General features: G+C 36.9%; 2 protein-coding genes across 3 annotated transcripts in view; one reads left to right on the top strand and one right to left on the bottom strand.

Annotated features, from left to right (window-relative positions):
- Positions 1–14,119, top strand: part of LOC117419768 (staphylococcal nuclease domain-containing protein 1-like) — a 188,973-nt gene that overhangs the window by 80,774 nt on the left and 94,080 nt on the right. Inside the window, exon 17 of one of the 2 annotated variants that reach the window (XM_034032848.3) lies at positions 2,138–2,434. The exons of the other annotated variant lie outside the window; for it this stretch is intronic. Coding sequence (XP_033888739.2) covers positions 2,138–2,257 — 120 coding nt within the window. The 3' untranslated portion in view covers positions 2,258–2,434. Of the gene's footprint in view, positions 1–2,137; positions 2,435–14,119 lie in introns of those variants that run through there. 2 annotated transcript variants of the gene reach the window in all.
- On the bottom strand, positions 9,081–12,698 carry LOC117419769 (leucine-rich repeat-containing protein 4-like). Its single transcript, XM_034032849.3, has one exon. The coding sequence runs from the start codon at positions 11,109–11,111 to the stop codon at positions 9,177–9,179; it is 1,935 nt and encodes a 644-aa protein (XP_033888740.2). The 5' UTR covers positions 11,112–12,698; the 3' UTR covers positions 9,081–9,176.

The following is a 14,119-nucleotide window of genomic DNA, read 5'->3' as shown; positions in this document are numbered from 1 at the left end:
TTCCCCTGGCTGTGGGGCTGAGGCTGTGAGCAGCAGTTGTGTAAGTGATCCAGATGGTCAGATGTTGAGCGAATGTCCTGTTGGCTCTGGGAGGGGGATGGGTGGGGAATAGAGGGAGTGGTGGTCATCTGTTTTCTTCAAGAGGCTTAATTATTGGAAAATGATGTTTATTTGTCAATTCAAAATATAATATATATATATATATATATAATATATATATATATATATATATATATTTATATATATATTTATTTATTTATTTATTTATTTTTTTAATCCAAAATGTTACTTTCCTACATTATTTCACAGACCTCTCATCCACAGTTCAAGCATAGACCTGATTTAAAGAGACTTGTAATTGAACTGTACTTTTTTTTTTGTTAGCCCACTTTTTTTTTTTTTTTCCCCCCCCACATCCTGCTTAAATATTTGGTAATTGATGTGGTTTGAGCACAAATGTTCCATAATTATACTTAGTTTAAGGATACAAATTGTCTTGTATACCCATCTCTTCACTGTCTATTTAAGAAATAAAGAAATAAAAACAAATAGTACATTAATTAGTTGAAATGTTTTTGTTTGGTTGGTGGGTGTGACATTTTTAGTTCTCAAGCACTAACACATTTTGTAGCTGTGAAGATTTTACATGAACAGTTTTTCAGTAGAATGCTAATTGCTTCATCATTAAGGAAGGTGTTTGCATTATGTTTATGTGAAAGATAAGTTCTTACTGTTACAGATTGCAGTCTTATTCCATGTGTTGCTGCTGGTTTGACGTACAGTTCTTGCCTTTCCTTTTGTTCCGTGTTGTCCAATTTTGTGGTGACCCAAGTCTGTAAGAGGATTCTGACCTTTTTCTAAACACTATAGATGCAAGATAAGTTTATATTAAAGGCTGCTCTTTCAGCCAATCAGAGCGCATGTCTATATTACGACAGAGAAACCATATTCATAACATCAGCTGTGCCACTTTCCGTTTTCACTGTGCTTTATGTCACTTGCTTAAAAAAAAAAATAAAAAAATACCTGAGGAATTCCATTCAAATGCAAAGTCTGTTAAAGTGACATCACAATCGGGTGTATATTTCAGCCACTTAACAGTAGTCTCTTGACTTAATAATAAAGCAGTATACTGTATTAGACTTACAGGATGGTGAACTTCTGTGTGTGTGGGTTATATTGATGCTCGTAGCTCTTGAACGCTTTCAGCCGTGGTCCGTTACGTTCCCTTCTGCTCCTGACTATTATTCTACAGTTGTGTGAAATCTAGAAATATCAGTAAAAGTAAATGAAGAATATTCTTTTTTAAACTAAAAGAAAGTACTTTTGTATTCTTTTAAAATACATTTATTTAAAACAAAATTACAAATTGGGGCTCCAGACAAAGTTTTTGCCTTAGGAGCCAATGGCTTATAGGACAAAAAAAGTTGCCAAATCCAGTTGCTGGGTGGGTGCCACTTCAGGAGCAAGTTGGTGATGATAACTACAATAAATGTGCACAGTTCTTGGAAACAAAAGTTCTGAATCTGACAAAGAAGAAAATGTTCTCAATGCAGATTATTTTTAAAACCATAATTAATATTTTGAGTTTTATTGAGGAACACTAAGTGATCTACATATTCTGGTTCATAAAAATCCACCCATAACATCAGTGATTGGTAGTTGAGGCTGCTAGAGTACATGGTAATAAATACTATTCTCTAATTATCAATGTAGACACAAAATCGTGCATGCTCAAGTGTACCGATACAGGGGTCACTATTTATTGATAATCACATTGTAAAGAAAAATCACGGTTCACCGTGTGAAATCGGTGAATTGGCACATCCCTAAGTGAGTTTTGAGTGACATCCCCTTCTCCAAAAACGGATTCCAACATCATTGCATTTCTGTAATTGCATGATCACTGTTCTATTCATACAGAGCTGTATTAATGCATGTTGTCCACCCCGTTACTAAGAATTATCCACATAACATATCTTATATAACCCAAGATTTACTTTGTTTACATAGTTACAAAAAAAATAAATAAATAAAAAAGATGCACCAAAAATGTAGTATTGCAGAATAAATGTCAGCTGACATTGCTATTTTAATAATCTGTTAACCTATGTTTTGTGTTCCCTTGTTTCACCAGCACTGTATGGGCTCCAAACATTTTATGCATCGCACTTTGGATCAATTCAGTTCAACCTGCAAGTTCAGTAATGAGACATTGCCTGGATGCCTTGCTATGCCTTTTGAAATCCTGCTCTGATCAGAGTATTGCCTTGTTACTGTGCAGAAAATATGTTAATGAGGAGAGAATGAGAAACCTAGAAGTGGGTGTGTTTTTTAATTATTTTCTCTCAACACTAATGAAAATGTTAAGGGGCTCAGCTGCAATGTTTACTTTGAGATTATAGCAGTGCATTTGATATTCAGTTGAACTATGCATCCTCTAATAGATTTTCTGTGGCAAAACCATGCAGCTGACATTTCTACCTTAACTGGCGATTTTCTGTAGCATTCTTTCAAGCATGGTCTTGGAATTGCACATATCTGAAAAGATTTTGAATTTGTACCTGTCTTGTGTCCTCTAGGGTAACAGCTAGCAGTGCTTACCTGGCACTCCTTGTGGTGCCTGGCAGTTTTCCTTTAGCAGTGTTAGCAGACTTGAGCTCCTGAAAATGTCTCTGTTGTACCCCAGAGGATCAGAATAGTGTATCTCGTAAGGTAATAGCAATAGTAGTCACTTGCTTTTTAGCTTTTTTTCTGAATTGTAGTGTTATCCTTGAGGGATAACTACTCCTGTCCCAAGGTGCAAAAGTCATCGGTTACAGCTGTATTTGTGTATGGAATGGTTTTTACCAGAGAGATTGAGATATGAAGTACATTGATTCCCAGCACTGACTCATGTGCTTTTACTTAATTTTTAAACATAAAAAGCTTCTGTGTAGCCTAAATTCTTTATGCAGCTTTGTCGGAGACTGGTTGATAAGCAAGTTCTTAAATATATGTATACTTTTTCTTTTTTTTGTAATTGCTATAGATGGAGTACTAAGAGTTATTAAACATGTCTGTAGATAAACTGTTTCCATACCATGGAAAACCATTTTAATTGACCAATGTCAGGTTCTCGTTTGAAATAGCACAGCACCTCACAGATCATGCAAGGTGATTTGTTATAGCATTTATTTCTAGGTTATCCGTGTGTGAATTTAAACTGGCCATCTGGCTTAGGGTCCAGTATCGTCACTGAACCAGAAACACATTAAATTAATCTTCATTTTAATTGGGTCTAAGTCAACGATAAGCCATTAAACTAATTTACAGTTTAATTTGGGGGTTAAATTGATGTATGTCTCCTTAACTATTTATAATCATTAGAATTGGAATGTAATCCATTATCTTAGGAAATGTCTGTTCTTGGTTTGAAGGAGGAAACCAAATCTGATCAATCCACCATATGCAGTGTAACCAAATTGGGATTGTTGAGATATATTACCCTCTCTAGTTTTAAGTACCGTTGTATAACTGAGACTGCAGTGGTTGTTCCTTTCTCTGTTCTCTGAAAGTTTCTGCTGCCATGCTACTTTTAAATAAAATGCTGCTCACTAAATCTATTGTATTGTGTGAAGATGATTACATGTATTGTACCATTAATCAGGGGGGGGGGAGGGGGGCTGACTTTATTTCAAAATTTAAGTTGAAGAAATTCCATATGCTGTTAGATTTATTTATTTGTTAATGTTTATGTAGAGGAAAGGGGTTAATTGCCAATATAGTTAAATCAGAGAAACTATTGTGAAAACAGGATACGATTTAGGAATATTTATCTACTTGGCAGATTGTATGTGTTGTGTGTTGAATTGAAGCTCACTACGGAAAACCTGCCGGATAGCATTTTTCACTGCATGACACCTGCCATTATAATATCTTTTTTTGTTGATGTTTCAAAAATTCAGAATCCTTTTTTTTTCTGGTAAGATTTAAAGTGAAAACAAACTGCATAATCTTAAGCATTCCCTTAACTTCCATAAGTCATATTTATTATGAAGTGTTTAGAGCTTGTAGAAATAAAAAAAAAAAAAAGCATCATTCAGGTTAAACCAGAGCACACACACAGACATACACAGAGGATCCTCATAATCACATAGTACCTGAAACATTCCATAAGATGTACAGTATTCTATAAAGAGAAAGTTGTTGTGAAATGACCTTTATGCTTTCTATATAGTTCTAGTTTTTAGCTTATAGGTTAGTTATAAGCTTAAGACTACGTGTTTTTCATTGCCATTTCTTAAGAAATCCTAAGATTTATTACACACCAACGGAAATGACTCGCCAATACTATAATATGAAGCAATGTGCTTGTACTACATTATTGAGACATATTGCTATGGCGCCTTAAATTGCCTAATTTACTTCCCCCTATTTTAAGTTTAGCAAAAGAAATTATTTGGCCACCCATCCAAAACTGCAGATTTCTGCTAAATTAACTTGCTTTGCAGATGCACATTCACAAAAATGTGCCTTTTTGAGACTAAAGGGGACCTGTTCTAATTAAACGTGCAGTAAATGTTGATACAATTGAAGCAATGCAGGGCATTTAAATGTAATCACCCCAAAATAGCCATGTATTTTTTTTTTTTTTTTAAATCAATGACAAACATGGGCATTTCGTGTGAATACTAATATTTTCCTTTAAATGTAACAATGTGATTCTGTTAGAATTTTAGTGATTTATATACATATATAATCTGTCTATCTTCTGCTTTCTTTGGACAATCATTCAAGGATACCCTTGTGGTGTTTGAGTATTGGTGATCTGTTACAGATTCAATATTAATCCGACTCTTGTCTGTTTAACATTCTTCACCATGAGCAGTGCTACATTCCATCATGGCTGTCATTCAGCACACTTCTCTCATCTGAAGTAATTAGCAATATTAAAATGGAGAGCAAATTGTTTCTTTTAGAACTTTGTGTTTCAACAGGCCTGCTGAAAGCTGCATTATTCATGCATGCATATCTGAGCTGTTTGATTGAGTTTAAACTAACTTTGTGAATTTAAAGCAAAGGTTTGTCACCAAGATATTCAAATTCACTGATTTTTATATTGTTTAATACAACTTAACAATTGTTAGTGTTTCTTTGTATATAGGTTCAGTTGATATAACTGAGGCACAAGGGGGTAACTAACCTGGGGCTTGCTGCATCCCTAACCTAGTGCTTTAAAAAAAAAAAAAAAAAAGGCACATCATGAAATATATACTGCAAGAAAAACCAGTGTACCTAACTCATTAAAGCACACCCATGTAGTGCAATGGATCAGAGTAAATAAAATTGGCTTATAAATCTTTCATAATTCGACAGTGAACAAAAGATACATTCAATGTTCAAAAGGTTCTAGTAGCTTGTCTCCTCTGCACAGTAGATTTATGGTGACATCCATATCTATTTTACAATTCAGGCTAAAAATGAAAAAAGTATTGCAATAATAATTCCTACTTCCACATTCGTGAATTCGTATTGATTAGTAAAGGCTTACCATAGGTCTACAACTAAAGCTTAATTCTGTTTTTCTGATATATCTTAAAATGAAGACACACAATTTGATAAACCATTTTACATCAGTTGCAGATGTATTTCAAAGTAATGTGTTTTTGCTTTTAATAACTTTCACAATATGCAATAATATTTTTATAAAATATTAGACCTACATTCTTGCACTTGATTTTAAGGATAATTAATCAAATGAATGCACTGTCTATGGGACGATCTGGTTAGTCTAACATTTGTTTTTACATTGGACATTGTTTGTCAGTAAACATATGCCTTATTACTGAGGCATTCATTTTGAGAGAAAAACAAAACGTCCAAAACTAAAAACACGTCTGTCCTGCGCTATTGCAGATTTAATAAAAAAAAAAAAAAAAGTCAAATACAAATGTTGTTTTTTAGGAAACTGTTTTTGATCCGTAAGGAATGTGTGCATTATCCAGATCCAGTACTCTGAAGAAAGCGCTAGCCGAAACATTTGTCTAATGAGTTGATTATACAATTTGCTAGATAACCTACAAACCAGGCTGTTCATAAAGGCCTTTTGTACTTGTAACTGTTTTTTTTCTTTATGGTATTAGAATTAGGAGGATGAACATTGACAAACTATCTTTGTTGATGGGCCCTTAGCCTCAAAGTAGAATATAGAAAGCCACACTAAAGGAGAGGTGTATATAATAGTATAATAAAAATGTGTTTGAGACCTAGCATGGGAAATATCAGCAAAAATAAGACGTGTCAGCAACAGACCATTGCGTAGAATAGAGGCCCATGGATCATATTTTACAATAGGTGTCGGAGCACAAAGCCTGCTATCAGCAGGGAGAAACTGAGGAGCACTGCAAAACACTAAAAACTTCATTAAGTGATTTAAAAAAAAAAAAAAAAAAAAAAACACAATCTTGAAGGTCTGGCTAGGGCACTGTCAGGCTTATTTGCTTTGTGTATATAAATTGGTAAAGGCTGCACATCTCTAACCCCTCACAACTGTGTCAAGAAAATGACATTTGTAATACTGTAAAATGTTGGACATATCGGCCTGTGTAAATCATAAATAAACAGACAGCATCATACTCTGCAGATATGTAGTATTCTCTTATTGGCTGCAGAGAAATATCTATATCTATCTGGATCTTTAAAAATGCTATCTCCTGGTCTCCTTGCTTTTTTAAAAAAAAAAAAAAAAAAACCCTTTGCTTAACTTTCTCTCCCGTTTTAAATAGTTTTTTTTCTTAATCCTATACAGATCCCTGAGTTTTGAATCCTCATCTTTTGACTAACGCATAACTTGCTTTACCTCGAGGTTCAAAGAGTTATGTACCAGTTAATGAAACACTAAAGGAGATTACAATAGAATATATTCACTGTGTGTTACCCCTTTCGAGTTGCTTTGGCTACACTGGGATTTGCAAATGGATGCCTTTCAGCTTTGAGGAAGGTTGACTTCTCTTTTGGCTTTGCTATTTTGATGCTTCATGCATAGAAGTTTTTTTTTTTTTTTCCTCCCCTCCTCCAAACAAACAATTGCTAAGTGCCATAGAACAGCATTATGACCATAGAACAGCATTATGACCATAGAACAGCATTATGACCATACATTGGAAAAAATTCAAAATTAAACGGCCGATAGTTCTACTTCGCAGTCTATTCTAGTACATTTGTCTAAAATGTGAAAAAACAGTTTTTCAATATAACATGTTCTTGTATTTTTATGTATGCATTTTAGGAAGGTATTACAATAAAATAAATCAAAAAAGCCCCTGATACATGTTTTAAGCCCCCCTAGCTAAAATTAATCCATCAAAACATGATTTTAGCAGACAACAATGTTGATCTGCCGCTAGTTAGCTAACTCAGTGACCATTATTCTTGAATCCCTGTCCGCAGCACTATAGACAAGTAAGAAAAGAAAAAAACCCAACCTATGAGAAAGATTACATAGAATTAGGGGGGGGGGGGGGGGCGACGACGACAGCTTCGATTTTTAATTTAGCTGAATTACTGTTACATAAATATCTAATTCTGCTTTGGTTGAAGAAAAACACTGTTTGCTGTTTTTGGAAAATGCTTATTTGTATTGAGTGTCACATTCATAATTGTACAAAGGTATTTATAAATTGAATATAAAATACCAACAACAGAACAGTAGTAATATTTAACACTTGCATTCATATCTCAAATGCCATTGCTAATTTATTTCACATTTTTCCTGTAAGTGAGCATACTGCCATGAAAATAATATATATATATATATATATATATATATATATATATATATATATATATATATATATATATATATATATATATATATATATATAATTTAGTGCTATTGCCTTGAGTAAAACTGCAGTCAGTTTGAACATTTTTTTATTTAGTACAATTTGATCATTCTTTAGTTTTGTTCCCATGTTAAATTGCTTTCCTTGCCTGAATTTAAAGGACTGTAGTTATTTACAGTGAATCATTCAGAGATCATATCCCAGTAATGCTGACCAGCCAGCCATCTTTTAAAATGTTATCTACAGATTTTTCACAGCCTTAAACAGTTAGAAATATGATCATCTTCATGAACTGACACAACATCAGTAATACCAAGTTATCCTGCAGAACATAATTATTATTTTTATGAAACAAGCTGCTAGAACGATATACTGTACTTTTCCTTTGTTTGACATCACATTTCCAGTGCAGTTATTTTCACCCAATAATTAAATAGATCCAGTCTTTTTTTTTTTTTTTTTTTTTTTAAGGTTCTGTATGGTCCAAATTCAATGAATACCAGCATGCCATGGTCGACTTTTTTTTCTTCTCTTCTTGTTACTGTTAATCCTAAATCATGAAGCTAAATAACAATTAATTTGCTTTAGAAATCGCACTTTATTTAAGTGCTTCATTTTAGCTTTTGGACCAAAGTAAAACTGACTTTGCCTCTTTTTAGTGTTAAAAAACAAACAAACAGCATACCCAGCAATTGGAGAGTTAAGTCATAGCTGCAGAAATATGGTGCAGTCTGAAACCATTTGGCTGATAGCTACGGCAATCTCTCTGGACTTGTTTGCTTATTTTCTACACTACAAAAACAGATCTAAAAATGCATTTCTTTTTTCCAAAAAAAAATTCCTTTATTGCATTTATAACATTTGGCACAGTACAAATTCTTGGTGCTTTTACAAGATAAACCTGTAAATATTGATTCTGGGCGTTTTAGAAAGACTTCTCGGTATAAATGGGTATTTACTGCATCCTATATAGCTTCATCTAAAAATTACAGAATGCCCTTTTAAACAGGTCCACCCTCATTTCTGTCATAACAGTATCTTAATAGCTTGTTCTCTTTTTGTTTGTTTTTAAATAGAAGTTACAAGTTAGAAAATAGTTTAAATTTATTATATAATCTGCTTCTCTTACCAGTTCATAGTAGATTTTATATATATATATATATATATATATATATATATATATATATATATATAATATATATATATATATATAAAAGCATATACAAGAAAAACAGTCTTAATTTTGCACTCTGTACAAAAAAAGTTGCTGCTTTTTTTTTTTTTTTTTTTTTTTTTTTTTTTTTGTGCACTCCTATTGCATTTTATAATGAGGAAAGGGTAGGGGTAATGTTAAATCTGTGTCTCCTGTACCTTCTCCTTGGTGTGAGTTTGTATTATATAGGGCTCATGAATAGTGGTGATGGTGCTGGCCGTGGTGTGAAGAGAGTTGCCAATGCTGTTCTCTGTCCAGTGCACCCCATGTGCTGGTTTGTAGGTGTTGTAGTTCATGTGGTCATGGATGGTGGGTAATACAACCGCCCCTTCTCCCGGTATACTGGTGGCTGATGCTGCTGTGGGAACATCCTCGTCCACTTGGATAATCTCTATAGTCCTGGCAGCGGCGACTGTGCTCCTCAACTGGTGTCGCTTGCGCAGTTTGTAAAATACTATTAACATAACAGCGGCCAGAAGGGTGACCGCCACGAAGCAGCCAATGATGATTTTGGTGGTCTTCATGACCTCATCCAAGCTAGCAGGTGGTCTTTCTGTGCCGTTCGAAGTGAGGACTGACACCTGTTTTGGCGTCTTGGTGTTGTGGAGCAGAACAGTAGGAGTGGATATAAATGCTGGTTTGTATTCCGTAGACGGCGTTGTAACTGCCTTGATCTTTGGCGGAATGTCCTCTGATGTTGGTTCTACAATTTCCACCGTGACAGTCGTGAAGTAGCTCAAATTGGACGTATTCAGCTCAGCGGTGCTGACGTTGAGATAGGCCGAGGCATTTGAATTTCCCGCCACATTGGTGACCATGCATGTGTAGATCCCAGTATCCGTTAACAAAACACATGAGAAGTTTAGTGTTCCATCATTTAGAACTGATATTCGTGGGTGATTTGACCCGTGACTTAATATTGTGCCATTTGGCAGCAACCACCTAACAGAAGACATGGAGGCCGTGCGACACTTGAGCTCGGCCACTCGTTCTTCTGAGATGTTTACATCCCGAGGAGCGTCCACAATAAAGGGGGCTGAACACTGGAAAGTGCTCCGTTCAACTTCCACTAAGTATTTGCCCCTCATATAGGGTGGAGAGTGGCAGCGGCCGCAGCATGTCGAGTTTGTGGGGATGTATTCACGCAGCCACCATGAAAGCCAAACAATGTCACAGTCACAGTTCCACGGATTGTGGTGCAGATGTAATTCTACAAGGTATCTCAGGGGTGAAAAAAGGTCATGGGGCAAAGAGGTCAGGTTATTATGGGCCAGGTTCAATTCCACCAGTGCTGTGAGGTCATCAAAAGCATTCCGTTCAATCAGGTTGATTTGTGAGTTCATAATCCAGAGTTTTTTCAGAGATTTAAGACCCTGAAAAGATCCAGGTTTGATTTCAGGAAAAAGATTTTCAGACATCTCTAGTTCCTCCAGCCCAACTAATGGGTTGAGGTTTGGCATTTCTCTAATGTTACACATTCCAAGATTAAGGTATTTCAAGTTGTATAATCCCTCAAAAGCACCTTCTGATATATACTCCAGTTTTCTTAACTCGCCCAAATCCAAACGCATTAAAGATGGCACACGATTGAAAGCGTAAGAGGGTATGCTCTCAATGGGGTTATTCCTGAGCCATAACTCCCGCAGTTTGGACAAATACTCAAATGCTCCACTTGGAATAACTGTTAAGCGGTTATCAAACAGCTCCAGTGTGTTCAAACTGGTCAAACCATTAAAAGCACCAACCTCTATCTGGCGAATGGAGTTCCTCCCCAACTGCAGCACTTCCAGGTGGTGGAGGTTCCGGAAAGTGTCTGCCTGGATCATTTGAATGTTGTTCTCCATCAGGTTGAGGTACCGAGTATTTGAGGGGATCCCTTGAGGGACCTCCCTGAGACTGCGGCGTGTGCAGACCACTTTACTAAACTGGTTACTGCACGAACAGACTGAGGGGCAATTCTGGGGTCCGGCAGAAGCTGCACACAGACTCCACGTTCGTACCATGAGGTAGACTACAAAAAGCAGGGAGGCATTCCAGGTACGGTGCACAGTTACCTGCCACAAGAGACTCATGATGTGGCACGTTCATAATTCAACATCGTCTGGGATTTGGCACGGAATGGAGAACTGGCCCTACCCCGGTTTAAGCAAGACTCTGATTATTTTTTCCATCTACAGTGCAGAAGGTGCTGATCTGAGCAAGAGTGTGAGCGAGAGAAAGGATTGAATTGATGGAAGGGGGTGAGAACACTTTTCAGGCACCTACCTCTGTAGTTTTGTGAAGTCCTTTACAGTTAAACGGCTCTAGTGTTAATCATCTATCCCGAAGCATTATGTAGCCTCATCTTACTGTGCAATAAAAAATGAATATTCAAACAATCTGGCAAAATGGCTCCTAGTAATCCAGAAACAGCAGCATTAAACGATGTTGGTATAGAGGTGAGGCCCAATAGGCTACGCAGGTGCAAGGATCCTCTCTGCTCCAAAGAGTAGTGCCAGCAGTACTCCCAGCGATTGCCCTTGGAAGCTGACGTGGGATGCTGTAGAATGCCTTTTGCAATGTTCCATTGCTCAATTCTAAATTTTAAACCAGGAAAAAAAAGAAAATTGTACAGTCCTTAATTTTCTTTTTAATTTAAAAAATCACCTTTTTTTGCTGTCGCTGTCCCACTGTCTTTTCCAGTTCGTTTGCCGTACTTGGCTGAATTGTAAAGACTAAAAGCTGCACATTGCATTCATTAGATTTCTTTTTAACTAGCTTAGCTCTCCATCCAGTAGATGCAGCAGCTGCAGCCTGCCTCCTGCACAGTTAGCAATAATCCGTCAATTTCTTTAAAGGGCGGTGGGGAGGGGAGGGAAGGGGGGGGGGGCGGGGCGGGGGGAGCGCAGCAATGTTGAGGAGGTTTTCTAGTGTGCTCTCTTGTTCCCTTGGAATAAAAAGAAGAGAGAAAAGGATCTTCAGTGACGAGCCCCTGGTTTGACAATCCGCTAAAGACAACACTCACAGAGCTCCTTTGCTTTACCCCCTGTAGCTCCTGCTGTATCCCCTTTTGTTTTGAGGTAGTGAGTTGAAGCGTTAGCCTTTTGTTGCGGTTAATGTCTTTCTAGTCCGTGGACTGCAGTAGTAGCCTGAACAGCAGCAGCAAGAATGGGAGAGGCATGGGAAAAACCCGTCCAAGGAAACATTTTTTTTTTTTTTTTTTACCCCCCCCCCTTGTTTGTTATCCTTCTGTCTCCTTTTTCTTTATGTGTTGGTGTTGCAGGCAGCCAAGACAGGCTGCTCTCTCTCTCTCCTCCTTTTGTCCTTCAGTTGAAACGTGAATGTACTGCTGACGCATACCGTTCTGAGCAGAACATTGGTTTGATGCAGTGTTCTTGTGTATTAACACATCCACCCCCCTCCTTCTCCTCCTCCTCCTCCTCCTCCTCCTCTCTATCCCCTCTAGGGGTTAATGCAGAATGCTTCCAGCTAAGGTAGGTTGCGTTGATTTGCTCTAAATATTTTTTGTTTTTTCCATTTTTTCCCCTGAAGTAGGAGGCAGGCTGAGAGCAGTCTGTCAAGTCCAAAACCTTGGAGCGTTTAAAACTATTTTGGTCCCCTGTTGAAGAAGATGCAAGGTGGCAGTAGGTAGGCCACTCTGTGGGAGTGGGTTGCGGTGATTTAAGTGATGTATACTGTCTTACTGATTATATATATATTTTTTCTCCCCACTCCCCTCGCCAATTGGAATAAGCACAAATTGATGTTTCAGCTGCCAGAGGCAAAAGAGCAGGGATTGGTCAGATGGCTTCCAGTGTGACGTCATTGACGTTTGAGTGCTGACTTGGCTACTCTTTGACGACTGGGCAGTCTTTTGGGAGACTAAGATGAAAAGGCTCATGCACAGAAATGCACCTTGTGAAAGAAGAATAAAGAGGAACGAGGGAGTAAAAAATGTGGTGCTCATTTTAACAGATTTAAGTATCATTAAAATGCAAAAGCAGGAGTTCCTTTCCTTTTTTTTTGCATTTTGTTAACTACCTTTTCAGTTACTTCCGCAGGATTAAAATATGCTGCTTGTCGTGGGGTGGTGAGCTGTTCAGTTCAGTGGAGTATGGGCTGTATGCCCTTGTATCCATTTAGCACTGTTAGAGGGTCATTTTACTTTCTGACTTTGTAAATTGGATCCCTTGTACCTTCTGGAATGGGAATGAATAGTGCAGTGGTTAGCCCAGACTTCCTCAGTTTTCTGTCAGGATGCAGATTTCCTTTATTATTCTCAAATTGTAATTGGCTTTTTACAATTTATTATGTCATATTTTAACTTGTACTGGAATTTTTTTTTTTAACAGTTAATCTTAATGTGTGCTATTATATTTCTTTAAGGAAGAGTACTATTCTCTTTTAAATGATCTGCAATATCCACTTAGCTAAATAATTTAAATTAAGTGTGTAAAAGTTTGTTTGTGAAAGCTTTTATTTATTAGTGGCAAGATATTCCCTGTCTGTCTTAAGTAGTTAAATCCACCTTCTAGAATTTGAGTCTTTTGAAACAGTGGCACTTGGATCTATGAATGATTTAAGATCTGGCATACATTTCCAATCCCTTCATGTTCTGTAGAGAAGACTTCCATTAAACAATCCCAAATGTTGAACAAGCCTCTAGTGTAGATCAAGTCAAGCAGACACGTTTTACAGCTAGTGCCTTTGACAGAGTAATGCTGCTGCAAAAATGGCTGTCAATATTTCCAGGACAGGGTAAAAAAAAGGAAGTGTCACGGCTTGTGTGTTTAAAGCAAACACATATGTAGTAATCCAAACTGAGCAATGGCCATCAAATGTATATGAATTGTTTGTACTTACTATGACTTAACTTCATTTAGTAGTTAAATTCAGCTGTGAAGATGTTTACCTGTATTGTACTTGGAGCCTTCACGCATGCAGATCATAACAGCGGGTTTCAGTAGTACAGCTATGAGTAGCATCACTACAGGGGGTGGTGCCCCAAAAGACTGTTTTAAAGTATTGGCAATTTAAAGACCCTTTTCATGCAATTTTCCATGAATATTTTTGCTTGCTTCGCATAGGAAGGGTATTTTGA

Source organism: Acipenser ruthenus, chromosome 14 (assembly GCF_902713425.1).
Source record: "Acipenser ruthenus chromosome 14, fAciRut3.2 maternal haplotype, whole genome shotgun sequence".
NCBI lineage: Eukaryota > Metazoa > Chordata > Actinopteri > Acipenseriformes > Acipenseridae > Acipenser > Acipenser ruthenus.
The sequence above is the reverse complement of the archived record's forward strand: the minus strand, read 5'-3'. Positions and strand labels throughout refer to the sequence as shown.

What these genes read in the sequence shown, in the direction of transcription:
- LOC117419769 (XM_034032849.3), bottom strand. Translation starts at nt 11,111, where the DNA reads ATGAGTCTCTTGTGGCAGGTAACTGTGCACCGTACCTGGAATGCCTCC.